The following is a 14,475-nucleotide window of genomic DNA, read 5'->3' as shown; positions in this document are numbered from 1 at the left end:
AGATCCAAGGACTCAGGTCAGCTGGTCCAGTCCAGAGTCCAGACTAAACATGGAGAAGCAGCATTTAGCTGTTATGCTGCAAACAAGTGGAACAAACTGCCAGTGGAGATTAAACTTTCACCAAATGGAGACATTTTTAAATCCAGGTTAAAAACATTTCTGTTCTCATGTGTCTATGCATGAAATCTGCACGATATCTTTGAACTTATCTGGACTGTTGCTTGTTTTTAAATTCATTTAAATTATTCTATTTGTTTCTCTTTATGTTCTTTTATGTATTTTTAATGCTTCTTCCACTCCCTGCTGCAATGCTTTTATTTTATGTGAAGCAGTTTGAATTGTTTTGTACATGAAATGTGCTACAAATAAATTTGATTTGATTTAGTAAACCGCGGCCCCCCGGTTCACATGACTTCTGTGAACTGCCATCACTTCTGTTAAAAAGGCAGTGAAATTGAAAGTGAGATGAAAGTTGATGTGAAACTCCAGCTTTTTCCCCCTCCTGGTTGGTTTAAACTTTAAACCTTCAGTCCAGAGGTAACACGACGGAGCAGCTGTGCAGCACATCGCTCAGATTTATTTCATCTAAATTCAACCTCTGTGATGTCAGACTGTGATTCTTCCTGCCAGTCTCAACAGGAACATACCCAGACTGCCCAGCTGTGTGAGAGATGGGAGGTAAGACAGATCTCACCACCTGGTTTTTTGGTTTTTTGGTTCTGTGTGATTGTTGTCGTGCTTCTGTGCGTCAGTGTTCAGCAGATGAAGGAAGGAGGCTGAGGAGGAGAGAGAAGAACAGAGCTGCAGCTCAGAAGAGCCGAAAAAGACAAACCCAGAGAGCCGACCTGCTGCACGAGGTGCTCCTACTCCTCTGTCTCTATGTGCTTTAAGGGCAGCTTTCTGTCTGTGAGTGTGCCGGTTAAACGCTGTGCATCCTTTTCTGGGCGTCCTGCTGTCCTGAGGTGGTTAAATGTTGGACATCATTCTTTGAAAATCGTCTGCTTTCGGTTTCAGCTTGTAAATGAATGCGTTTCATGTTTTCTTTCTCATTGTGAAATCCAAATGTAACTCAATTATCCTTCTGCTGTCAGACCTGTGAGCTGCTGGAGCAAAGGAACAGGCAGCTGAGGCGAGAGGTAATTAAGAAGAAATCACTGTGATGCTTGTGTGGTAACATCCAGTCAGTCCCAAAAGATGAGAATTATTGAAATTATTTCCCTAGAAATAATTAGAATTAATAACTAGAATTATTTCCCTCCTGAGAATTATTGAAATAGTCTGATCTGGTTACTTCATTTGTGTGCCTAAGATATTTATTATATAAGTGAGTATCTGCTCTGAGCTCCTTTATTCCCTCTCAGACGAGCTTTCTGTCCTTTCTTTAAGGAGTCTTCAGGAATAGTTCTCCAGGCTTCTTGAAGGACATCCCAAAGCTCTTCTTTGGATGTGGGCTGCCTTTTGTTGCGTTCTCTGCCAACATGATCCCACACTGCTTCAGTAATGTTGAGCTCCGGGCTCTGGGGAGGATTCATCCCTCCATCAGACCTGCTGCCACTGATTTTCAGCCCACTTCTTGTGTCCTTTGGCACAGCTCAGCCTTTTCTCCCTGTTTCCCTTCCTTAAGAACGGCTTCCTGACAGCCACCCTTCCATGGAGCCCATTTCTGATGAGGCTTGGGCCAACAGCAGATGGATCAGCTGAAGGTCCAGATGCATCTCTCAGCTCCTGTTGTTTTTTATGCTCCAGTGATTCATACACAGCGGCTTACAAAGCTCTGAGAATGGTGATGTACAGACTGGACTGACAGCGAGTGAAAAAGCAGAAAACATCCACACAAAAACTCTGAAAGACCTTCAGAAAACCTGGAGAAGTATTGCTCAAGACCAATTAAAAAGATGAGCCAAGTTTGGCTGCTTGGAAGAACACTTTACTGAACACTGTACTGAAAAAACAACAATATAACCTACAACAAATAAATGTAAATGTACTTTATTTATACAGTACAGCCCGTTACAAACAATCATTTCGATGTACCAAAGTGCTTTACAGGTAGTAAATAAAGTAATAAATAAAGAGAAGAATAAGTAAAAACAATTAAAAACAATAAAAGAACAGTGAAAGCAATAAAATACAACAGAATCGATTTAGATAAAATAAGATAAAAGAGTCCTCATACTACTGGGTATTAAAGCCATCCTAAATAAGCAGGTTTTTAGCCTAGATCTGAAGAGGCCCAGGTCAGAAATAAGACGCAGCTGGACGGGGGGCTTATTCCAGAGCCTGGGGGCAGCTTTGGGAAAAGGCTCGCTCACCCCAGGGTTTGTATTCTGACCTGGGCACTTCCAGCAGAAACTGATCTGTTGACCTCAGAGCTCTGCCAGGACTGTTAAAAGCTCAGATAAATACGACGGGGCGAGGCTGTTAAGAGCTTTAAAAACCAACATTAAAAGTTTAAAATCAGTTCTATAAAGGACAGGAAGCCGATGGAGGGAGTTGAGAACAGGAGTGATGTGCACACGTCTGTTGGTGTTGGTTAGAATAGTGTAAATAATATAAATAAGATCAATTAGAAATGGCTGCAGCTGAGCTCACCGTGCAGTAACTGTTGTTTGTCTGCAGGTGGATTCTCTGTCAGAGGAGCAGCACCTCCTGACTGAAGCTCTCAGAGCCCATGAGCCTTTCTGTCCCATCATGCACTGCTCCTACGCCTCCTCCCCCCCTGCAGACTGACAACATGGCAGCCCGCTCTGTCTGAGGCAAAGAAGTCTCACCACACTGACCAGTTCACCTCCTCATATGCCTCATTTTACAGCTGGGAAATACATCAGCGAGCCTCTTGGGGGCGCTGTTCGCCATGAGTAAAGGGAGAAGCAGCAGGTGTGTTTGTTCTGCTGAACTCTGGCTGCAGGTTTCCTCACAGAGATGAGCGTCCTCTGGTGGTTTGAGCAGCAGCTCATGTACAAAACAGGTTAAAGTCAGTCTTCAGAATGAGTTCATCCACAGTTTTTACAGGTTATTCTCAGCTATGACAGTCCATGTTTTACCTCCAACTCAGCTGGAAACATGTTTACACAAAGTTGATAAATGTTCAGATTAACTAGGTGCTCAGTTAGCTCAAGCAATAAAATGCAGTTTTTCCCGCGGTATGGGGCTGTTTTTTGATAGTCTTCTGTGTTTTATCAGGTTATTTTTGTGAATAAACAAATACAAGTAAGAACACAAGCCAAACGCACCAGAAGAATTAATATAATAACATCTTTAATGAAAAACAAGTAAATCCTGTTCTGAATGCATCTGTTTGTGTTTAAAAAAGAAATAAACATGATTAAATGTTCACAACTACATTAAGAAATTAACTGTTTTTTCATTTTAGTGCCTCTCAAACTGTAAGTTAGATATTCTATATCTATATAATAGCTTAAATGCATATAAGCATGATTTAGTTGAGCTGTTTGAGTCATCTGGAAGTGATCTTTGTTTTAGGAAATCTGAGAATTTAGTCAGGCAAACAGGTATTTAGTATTTAGTAGTCAGATAAAGAAGCAAACAGTCCAAATCTGCTTGGAAAACCAATATTTTTGCCTCTTTTTTTTAAATTAAACTTAAACTGTTCCAGTAGCTCATTCAAGCCATTCTCAAAAGCTTACTGCATCAGACAGAAAAGATGTTAGACTCCAGCTTTACATCCAGATGAATGAGACATTAAAGGAAAAACAGTGGAGGGATCGGGTGTCTGTGTTGTGCTGTGAGGGGCATTTTGTCAGCCTCATGGCTCATTTATGCTCAGCGTTAGATACGCAGACAGAGCCTTCTGTCCGGGCGTATTTTAGTATGTTTTCAGAGACCTTGCTGATGCGAAACCAAACACAGCAGACGGAGCAGTACCACAGAAAATCGTGGGACCACCACCATCTCTTTTTATGTCTCTTTCTGTGAAGGTGCACTATCACTGTGGCCATGTTTGCTACTGTCTGAACCTGACCTCTGAACTCTGCACTGCCCTCTGGTGGATGTTTTACCTAACAACCATGCTAATGTAAAGCCCGCATAAAGGGAGCATAGACGAGCCCTCAGAGAGAAGGGTCAATACTGGGGCTTGGCAGTGTTTACAGATGACTTTGGTTCTGTCGACTCCGCCGTCTGGAAGAACTTTAAAATGAAAATGGCCGAGTAAAAGTTCCGTACCCTTCTCCATGTTTGGTGGATCCGCCGATTACTTTCTTTTCCGGTTCCGCAGCAGACAGCAACAGACTTTTACAAAATAAAAGCCTGTGAGCAACAGACTTTTACAATAATAAAATAAATACTAAAACAGTGGTGGTCTGTGGCGTAGTGGGTTGAGCAGCCGCCCCATGTACAGAGGCTATAGGCCCTGTGCTGCGTGTTGTTCCCCCTCTCTCTGCCCCTGCTTCCTGTCTCTCTGAACTTTCCTATCCATTAAAGGCAAAAAAGCCCCAAAAAATTATATGAAAAAAAAACCTGCGTTAATGCGCGATAAAATATTTATTGGCGTTAAATAACTAACGGGTTAACTCACCCAGCCCTACTCCATACCAAACTGTTCTCAGAGATCAACCTTTTTACTGGGATGAAACAGAACAAAACGCACATGTTCGCCAGGAGTGAGGGGGGCACGAAAGAGTTTGATATGAAACAATGTGAATCACACATCAACCCCCCACATCTGTGTCACAGGTGTCAGATTCCTCGGCTCTAATGAAATTTGGTGGGCTTGAAACCGCTTGATTCCCAAATGGTGGACTAGAAACATTATCATAGAAACATAAAGAAAATATATTAGTTGTTGTCATGGTTGTCAGCTGTATCAGTGCATGTAATGAATAAATTAACACATTAAATTCAACACTCAAAAGCTCAAACAAATGACACGTTGCATTCGAGGGTCCTTTTTTTATTTTTCGCTGATCTCAATGAAACTTGAGGAAGTCGATATGTTTCACCATAAACCACAAAGATCAGCTGTTCGGTCAGCCAAAGTGATGTATGAAAACTCCAAAAACCCTCGAGTGTGTCAGAAGTTCCCTGTGATGTTCGCGCCTGCTGCCTTAATCAATCCTTTTACGCAACAAACGAGCTTCTGGGATGTTACTTCATTTCACCGAAGGTTCATTTCAAAGTCAAAGTTTATGAAAACGTTCGGTTTGGTTACGCTGCTGAGGAATACATGTAGCAATTCCCCTTTTTTAAACCACAATCGCATCAAAGTTGTCGCCTACCTTTGAGTTTCCCTTTCCTTTTTTCTTCCTCTTCTACGCTGAGGTGAGTTAATGGTTCCTTTTGAGGTAGAGGAGGATGACAGAAAACAGGAAATCCTTTTCTCAGTCACAGTCTCGGGTTGGCTGCTCAGAAGCATCCGGAAGAAGTAGACTTCAGGGAAACTGGACTGATGAAATGTGCAAATTCATGGAAAATGGGTGTTAAATATGTGACACGGCCGCAGAATACCTTTGCTTTTTGTTGTGTTTTCATGTATGATCCCTCAAAGAAGCAAAGGTACAGTTCCTTTCACAGCTACACTGGAAAAAATGCCCCTCCAAAAATAAGTAAAAAAAACAACAAATACAAGATGTTTTTGCTTGAAATAAGCAAAAAAATCTGCCAATGGAACTAGTGAAAATTGGCCTGTCAAGATTTCTTGAAATAAAATGTGATATTTAGGACTTTTGAGTTAAAAGTGATCTTGAAATTAGCTTAAAAACATCTTCAAACGTAAAAAAAAAAAAGCTTGTTTCATGTGAAATATGACTCAAAACAATTTGTTTTCAAGACTTTTTCACTTAACAAGATATTCCAGATGTATTGTATTAAACAAGTCCCTATATCTGCCTGAAATGGTACTTGTTAGGCAGTTGTGTCTTATATTAAGTGTAATGAGACACTCAATGAGACAAATATACTTGGTAAGATTTAGATATTTTCCAGTGTAAAACTCCAGTTTTTAGACTGGCACTGTGACATCAGAGGCATTTACCCTGCTTTAAGTCAGACTATACTGGTCTCAATGAAAACTCTCTAACTTGGAAATTAAATATAACGTTTATTGTTAGTTATTCTAAATAGCATAAAGTCCAGAGCTAAGGGGAGTTCTGTCACATCAGCCTCTCAGATACAAACACTGACACAGAAACGGAGAGGAAATAAAGTTCTGATGTAAATACAGATATTGCACAAAAGAGTAAATGCAGTTGGTCAGTTTTGGCATTTTTCTGACAGGAAACAGCCGGAGACAGATGACGCCATCATCATCATCATCATCATCATCATCCTCATCATCATCATCATCATCCACTCAACATCAGGATGTTTCATGATAACAGACCTCGGCCCCGGAGGATCATCAGGCCTTATTTTTTCTTTACTTTGTGGCATTTGTTCCTGTTGATTAATGAAATCCAGATCAATCAGCAAAGGACAGGATGTGTCACAAGGAGGCGTTAAGGAGCCAAAAAGCAGGCTGTGAACTGGAGATGAAAACAGGTTTATTAGCAAGCATGTGCACCATGATCCATACAGCCACGTGGGCTCAGGAGGAGCTGGGAGAACCATTTCCACTCAACACGGTCCACGGCCGCATGCAGAAATGTGAGCTGAAGCTGCACCACACCAGGAGGAAGCCATATATCAGCTCTGTGCAGGAACACGGCCCAGTTCTCTGGACTCCAGCTCGTCTCAGATGGACAGAAAGACAGTGGACACGTGTTCTGTGGGCAGATGAGTCCACGTTTCAGCTGCTTCTGGGAAAAACTGATGAGAAAGAGCATCCAGGGTTAGGGTTATTCCTCTGAATAACGGGCATAATGATTTCCCAACTGAGCAGAGCCAGACCGAACTTCCCGACCAAAACTTTTATGGGCGGGGCAAAGTTCGGCTGGCACCCAGGCTACTGATGTGTGGCCACAGCGTGCACATCTGATGCTGCTCACAGTGGTCCTCAGTGTGCTCAGGGAGCCCAGACACATGAAAAATTAGAGGGAACATTGGTCCTCGCTGCAGCTGGTTTCAGTCCTGTATCGGACGGCCCTGTGCTGCATGTCGTTCCCCCTCTCTCTGCCAAAATTATTATTTTTTTAATTCAATTTTTTTTTTGTTGAAAATAAATACATAAAACCTGCGTTAATGCGCGATAAAATATTTCTCGGCGTTAAATAATTAGCGAGTTAACGCGATAATAACGAGTTAACTCGCCCAGCCCTAGTTAAAATGAATTATAAACAGATTTAAGTGTTAGTTGTTGTGTGTGTCATGACCCGGATTGTGATTGGCGGGTCAGCCTATATTGCATGTATCTTTGGGGACTCGTCAGGTGTTTCCGGAATAACAAACAAAACAGTTTTGGACCGCTGTGCAGCATCACTTTATGCTCCATGCAGATGCATTCATGAGATGTGTGATTTAAAGCGTGAGATGCAAAATAAATGGAGTCGTTTGCATCAAAACTGAAACACAACTGGATTCTCATTCATCCGTCATGGTATGGTCCAAAGCGTTGGCTTAGCTTCTACAGTTGTACTGTAGAAGATCTGAATTTCTGTGAAGGAGGTTTTGTAATCAAACCAAGTGTCAGATTTACACCTTTTGTTCTCTGTGTAGAAAAAGCTTTGCTTGTTCAAACTTTTTAACAGGAAACTGAGAGGAGAGTCGCCGTAAAGCTGCAACATGTAAGTCAGCTGTTCTGAGGAAAACACTTGGAGGTCTGCATAGACACAGGAATGCTTCCTCTGAATGCTGTGACTAACATTAAGCACACACACACACACACACACACAGTAGGCAAATAAGAAACCACACACTGAAAGCTACATGTGAAAACATTAGCAGGACTTCTGCTGAAATTCCAGTGAAAGTCTTATCAGGAAAGAGAAAGTGTTTGCGTCATGCAGCCAAGATATTAGAAATAATGAGATCAGATATATTCTGCAGGTCCTCCCTTCCAACTTAATCTATTAGGAATTTACTGCATGTACACAGTTGGGTCTGGGAAATGTAAGCATGCTGTTATCTTTGCCATTTTACCAGGTTTGTTTCATGCAGAGGGCATATTTCATCATGTTTTACACTGCAGCGTACATACGTCCATTCTGCTCTCCACACAGCAAAGTGTCTTACTTATGCACACTTATTAACATATGACCTCCGAGCAATTAGAATCAAATTAAAAGACTTAAATAAAGATTTATAAGAAGGTGATGAAAGGTCTGTAGACAGCATATAACTCAGTTTTAATCTAGAAAATGAGCATTGAAATCCTGCTTGGTGCCCACATTATGTTGCAATTTGGGCTTTTTTTTCTGGTTTTATTTGCTTTAGAAACCTCTAAAAAACCAAAACACCCCCACACACTTCCATGTACGTACCTGAACATAAACACACATTTCTCATAAAGTGTGGAGTAAATTCTAAGAAACTTGTCTGGAAGAGGAGTGGCTGTGCCAAGTTATTAATCACTGGAAAGCATCATTTCAAACCTCTTCACTGCAGACTCTGAGGCTTTATATGAGGTGTCTGTGGCTTCGTGTTGTGTTAGACAAACACGTTTACCTACAGTATATGTTATCATGTACCTGCTTTTCATTCGTTTTTTGGCATGATGCTGCTGGTGTTCGCTGTTGAATTTCCGCAGCCTCCTCCCCCCAGGCAGGAGGCTGCGGAGCATTAAGAGCAGGACCCCCAGCTGTGAGACTGTTGAACTCCAGAGGACCCCTGTAGTAGCACAGTGTGTGCCCATGGAAGCAAGAGTGTGCACATCATCCACCACGTTTTAAAAGCAGAAGTTATCCCATGATCTGCTCGTACTTTCCAGAGCAAGATGCTTTGTTTTTGCATCAGATGTCTTCAGGAAAATGTCATTTTGGCTTTGAGGGCAAGTTTTTTATTTTTTTTTGGCTAGCCCCAAAGATGCAATAATGTTGGATCAGTAGCTTCAGTTCTCTTTCACAAGACCCAGCACGATGCAGCAAGAGTGATGCTCTGGAAGCCGAGGCTGTTCCAACACTAAAAGGGCACAAGTCTGAACCACAAGCAGTGAAACCTTTTCAGGTGTCTGCGGTGGGTTGGCATCACACGAAAGAACGGATTTTAGTCCAAACATCACGGGTACACTGAGTGAAAGGGACCTGAATTTATACACAAGACAGTTCAAAGTTGTTTATTTGTTACTTCCACAACTGCTCAGAAACACGGAGTTACTCACACCGATAAATGCACGACTGCAGGTACTGAGCAGATTTACCAAGTGGAGGCGTCCTGCTGTAATCTTCATGCTGATGTTCTGGTTCTGGCTTCAACATCTGGATCTCACATGTTGTCATACTTGAGAACATAGCGTGTTTCTCAAAGTTTTTCTTGTTTATGTGTTGTCGTAGCTTCCTAGCAGCGAGTCTTCACGAGTCACCTCTAAGAATTTGATCAATCATTTGACTCTTTAGTTGATCCTCTCGTTCTTGGCTCCCACCAAGAGAAACTTCTCCTTAGTTCTGAACTAATTACAAATCATTTGGAGTTATGAAGCATGCTAATCTAGTGATACCCAAGATTAAAGATTAAATGGCTAGAAATGATCATACTATGTCCACTTTAATGACAATCTGTTTGTTGTTCTGCTGTCACATACACCCTGAATTCATTGTTGCTCCTTTTCTCTGTTTTTAAGGCAAATATTAGAGGCTGTTTACACAAATGGGTTCAGCCAGTCATCAAAAACTTACATTGTCCGTACCAATCACCAGATAATCACCAGCAGATAAAACCTACTCTAATTTAGGGCCTTAAAGAACATAAGTCTATAGGCACTTTTGGACCAAACAGTTCCAGAGGCTTACTGAGGGAAATGGGGTCACTGGAAAAAATCAAAGTCTTACCAATTATATTTGTCTCATTTCTAGTCAAAATATGTCATTACACTTAATATAAGACACAACTGCCAGATATAGGGACTTGTTTGAAGACAATACATCTGGAATATCTTGTTAAATGAAAAAGTCTTGAAAACAAATTGTTTTCAGTCAGATATCATATGAAACAAGCTTTTTTTGAGATTTAAAGAGGTTTTTAAGCAAATTTCAAGATCACTTTTATCTCAAAAGTCCTAAATATCACATTTTATTTCAAGAAATCTTGACAAGCCGATTTTCACTAGTTCCATTGGCAGATTTTTTTGCTTATTTCAAGCAAAAACGTCTTTTATTTGTTGGTTTTTTTACCTATTTTTGGAGGGGCGTTTTTTTCCAGTGCTGGGGAAGATTGTTTCTGTTGCTGCAACCATGTGTTCAACTGGTCACCCTAAAGTTGCATTGTCTCGAACAGTCACTGTACATTTCCATCAAAGATTTTCATTGCGTTATTACTGAGAAAGGTCCTCATCTGACGCAGGAACGGAACAGTTCCTGGAGATGGAGAGGAACTCCAGGCAATAACACATATTTAGATGATCTTTTGGCACATAACTCCCACGTTAATTGTGTAATAGATTCCCTCATTTCAGGTGTTACGTCCTCAGAATTATGGGAAATGTTTTTGACTAATCCATAAAAAAAAAAATCAACAACTTTACATGACCTATTCAATGCAGTTTACTTCAGCCCTTTAGGTGACCAACCTACGGAAGTTGAAATACTTCCAGACGTGTGTTTGTGCTCAGCCGTGACCTTTAAGCTCACCTCACAGGAAGTTGCAAACAGGAGATTATGACATTGCTTTTTCATCAGTTGGCCTGCCTCTGCTTGTGACTGTTTCATCAGTTTCACCCTTAATCAAGAGAATGACACATGATCTTTCCTTCACATACCCCTGACCTCAGTGTGTGTGTGTGTGTGTGTGTGTGTGTGTGTGTGTGTGCACGTGAACTTTGCATATGACACGAAATACACTGAAGACAAGCAACAACTTGTTGGGACCTCAGGCCACTGTATTTAATGATTTAATGATCTGTGAAATAACTAAAGCAGCTAAAACACCAGAATCACTTCCCAGTACAACTTAACCTACGCTTTATGGTGCTTTTGAACCCGAGCTGAACCCAGGGTGAAGTGTCCTGTTCGAGTGTTTGTTGAAACCCGCGCTTCCTATTTCCACTTCCACTTCAAATGAGAATCAGCCGTGGTTTTCTGAGAAGAGCTCGTCACATGACAGATCAATAAATTCTCTACGTTGTTGTGTCCGTGCCTTCGCTCTGTGATTCAAATCAAATCAAATCAAATTTATTTGTAGCACATTTCATGTACAAAACAGTTCAAAGTGCTTTACAAAAAATTAAAAAATGCAGCAGCGAGCAGAAGAAGCATTAAAAATACATAAAAGAATATAAAGAGAAACAATTAAATTAATTTAAATGAATTTAAAAACAAGCAACAGTCCAGATAAGTTCAAAGATATCGTGCAGATTTCATGCATAGACACATGAGAAAAGAAATGTTTTTAACCTGGATTTAAAAATGTCTCCATTTGGTGAAAGTTTAATCTCCACTGGCAGTTTGTTCCACTTGTTTGCAGCATAACAGCTAAATGCTGCTTCTCCATGTTTAGTCTGGACTCTGGACAGGACCAGCTGACCTGAGTCCTTGGATCTAAGAGCTCTGCTGGCTTTATATTCTCTGAACAGATCACAGATTGTAAACCATCAGCAGGCTTTTAAAATCTATTCTGTGACTGACTGGAAGCCAGAGTAAAGACTTTAAAGCTGCTGTGATGTGTTCAGATCTCTTAGTCCGGGTTAAAACTCCAGCAGCAGCGTTCTGGATGAGCTGCAGATGTATAATGCTCTTTTTGGGAAGTCCAGTTAAAAGAGCGTTACAGTGATGGAGTCTAGTGGAGCAAGACGAGACAGAAAAAAACAAACTGAGAATACAGATAATCATGATTACCATTATTTTTCATGAGAAAAAAACATTTGCATTAAAAAGCCTTTTGGGCCAGATGTCGTTCACTCCACCGATATTTCTGCTCCCGGATTGTCCCCTGATGTAATTAATTAATGCCAAAGAAAAGGGCAGCTGGACCTTGGCTCGACTCTAAAAATATGGCATAAGCTGATTTTTCTTTTAATAATATCTGTTTATGGGGCAGAATCTGAAGCTCAGCCAATAGGAGGTCATCCCTTTGAAAGAAAAGATATGATTAATGTGTTTCGGACGCCTACTTATATCCCAGTGTGTTGTATTTATTGCATCAGTGTGGCCATTTGTATTTTTAGATATGTCTTTGCTACCAATAATTTAATCATTTTCATTATTGTCATTAGTTAAATTTGTATTTTGATCAATAGTTGCATGAGCCAGTTTCAGCCCAGCTTTAGCTGTCGGACAGACGGCCTCACATCTGACTCCAGAACACTTTGGTATCCAGAGGAGTTGATGGTGGACTCAATGGCTGCGAGGTGCCCAGGTCCTGTGGCTGCAGAACCAGCCCAGATCATCAGCCCTCCACCACCGTGCTTGACAGCTGGTGTGAGGTGTTTGTGCTGATATGCTGTGTTTGGTTTCCTCCAAACGTGCTGCTGTGCATCATGAGCAAACATCTCCACTTTGGTCTGGTCTGTCCAAAGGACATTGTTCCAGAAGTCTTGTGGTTTGTTCAGATGCAGCTTTGCAAACCTAAGCTGTGCTGCCATGTTCTTTTTAGAGAGAAGAGGCTTTCTCCTGCTGCCCTTCCAAACAAGCCACACCTGCTCAGTCTGTTTCTAACTGTGCTGTCATGACCTTTAACCTTTAACATGCTGACTGAGGCCTGCAGAGTCTGAGATGTAGCTCTTGGGTTTCTGACCTTGGGGTGACCTTTAACCTTTAACATGCTAACTGAGGCCCAGAGAGTCTGAGATGTAGCTCTTTGGGTTTTACACAGCTTCTCTGAACATTGTGAAGTCTAACCTCGGGGGGAACTTGGCACATCGATAAAAGTAACAAACAGTGTTCCCTTCAAGTTTTTCTAAAAGTTCTACGTTGCAACACATTCAAACAAAAGAAAGCAAATGTCACTTTAAACCGACATTCTTAAGAACAGCAACAGAAAAGGTGGAGATGAAAGGAGAGACACGGGAAGAATGTTATTTGTGTATGTTATAATTAAAATACCAGTCATGGATCAAGCAACACGAAGGCAGGTTGAAACATCACTCAAAATAAAACTCAGCAGCACCCACTCTCTCACTCTGCACAGCACCATCTTTCAGCTAATCTTTCCCACAACCTTCTCATATGTAAACTACACTCATTTTTTAATGTGTAAACTAACTTTTTAGGGCTGAATATTCCAGGGGGTTAACATTAAATCCATGAATATGAGCATGATAAGCGCTCCTAGGTTTGTTATTTTACCTTATAGACCTACAAACCCATCAAAGTGCAACACTTTGGACACAAAGCGGTGCTGACGTATTTAGATGTTTGTGTTCGTTCCAGTGCGGTTGAAAGCAGGTGGGGTCATCCCACATCAGATGTCCCATTTCAAGCAGAGACCAGCAGACTTGGACTGAGCTTTTCTCAGTGTTGGTTTGAAAGTATCTTGCGGTGAACCACGAGGGTGGAGTTGAATGCTTGAAGCCGTTTCTGTTCTGAAGTAATAAACCGCCTTTCAGCAAAGTGTTATTGTTGTGAGTCCGGCGCATCAGATTAAAGGAGAAATGTCTCGCTTAGTTTTTCGTCATCTGGGAATTGTTAGATAGATAGATAGATAGATAGATAGATAGATAGATAGATAGATAGATAGATAGATAGATAGATAGATAGATAGATAGATACTTTATTCATCCCAATTCGGGAAATTATTGTGTTGCAGCAGCATACAGTATAAAAGATATGTAAACAATTATAGGACAAACAAGGAAATGGAATAGAATATAAATAGAGAATAAACATCAGCTATAAACAAATCTACAGTATGAAGAGTAGGGTAAATAATAATAATAATAATAATAATAATAAACATCAGTAAACTAAATAAAAACAGATTTGTACATTTAACAATGAAAGTCAAAATAAATTTAACTGAGCAGACTGAACCAATAAGAAATATAGGGTATATGGATAAAATATAGGGTTTATGGATAAAATATGGGGTATATGGATAAAATATGGGGTATATGGATAATTATATACTATAATTATTGGATAATTTTATTTTCCAGCACTTTTTCAGCATGTCGAGCACAGATTTCATCACTGAGCTCAGTTCGTGCTTCTACCGAGACCTCAGAAGGAAGAAATCTGATATGTAAGAAGGTTCATTCATTCTTTAGTGCGGAACTCTGAACATCTCGTGTTGATAAGGCATGTTTCCACGGTTAACAGACAGTCATGCATGATGAGCTGCAGAAAGCTGACATGTCCAGTCTTGTTCTTTGCTTCAACACAATCACAGCTGCTCTGAGAAACATGAGATAAAAAGAGAGAAGCTTCCCTGTATTTATTTAGGAATGGCTGATTGCTTTATAAATTTGCATCTATTCGAAGGAAAAAGTTGTGT

At 40.7% G+C, this 14,475-nt stretch overlaps 1 protein-coding gene across 1 annotated transcript; it reads left to right on the top strand.

Annotated features, from left to right (window-relative positions):
- The first annotated feature begins 581 nt into the window (after nt 1–581).
- batf3 (basic leucine zipper transcription factor, ATF-like 3) lies at nt 582–3,217 on the top strand. Its single transcript, XM_075459508.1, has 4 exons — nt 582–678; nt 753–857; nt 1,092–1,136; nt 2,620–3,217. The coding sequence occupies exons 1-4, from the start codon at nt 604–606 to the stop codon at nt 2,728–2,730; spliced, it is 336 nt and encodes a 111-aa protein (XP_075315623.1). The 5' UTR covers nt 582–603; the 3' UTR covers nt 2,731–3,217.
- Nucleotides 3,218–14,475: the final 11,258 nt, after the last annotated feature.

The sequence above is a fragment of the Odontesthes bonariensis genome, chromosome 24 (assembly GCF_027942865.1).
Source record: "Odontesthes bonariensis isolate fOdoBon6 chromosome 24, fOdoBon6.hap1, whole genome shotgun sequence".
Classification (NCBI taxonomy): domain Eukaryota; kingdom Metazoa; phylum Chordata; class Actinopteri; order Atheriniformes; family Atherinopsidae; genus Odontesthes; species Odontesthes bonariensis.
Note: the sequence above shows the minus strand (reverse complement) of the source record. Positions and strands in the feature narration are given on the sequence as shown.

What these genes read in the sequence shown, in the direction of transcription:
- batf3 (XM_075459508.1), top strand. Translation starts at nt 604, where the DNA reads ATGTCAGACTGTGATTCTTCCTGCCAGTCTCAACAGGAACATACCCAG. An exon ending in GAGCCGACCTGCTGCACGAG is followed by an intron (nt 858 to 1,091) that starts GTGCTCCTACTC and finishes TTCTGCTGTCAG; the next exon opens with ACCTGTGAGCTGCTGGAGCA. An exon ending in ACAGGCAGCTGAGGCGAGAG is followed by an intron (nt 1,137 to 2,619) that starts GTAATTAAGAAG and finishes GTTTGTCTGCAG; the next exon opens with GTGGATTCTCTGTCAGAGGA.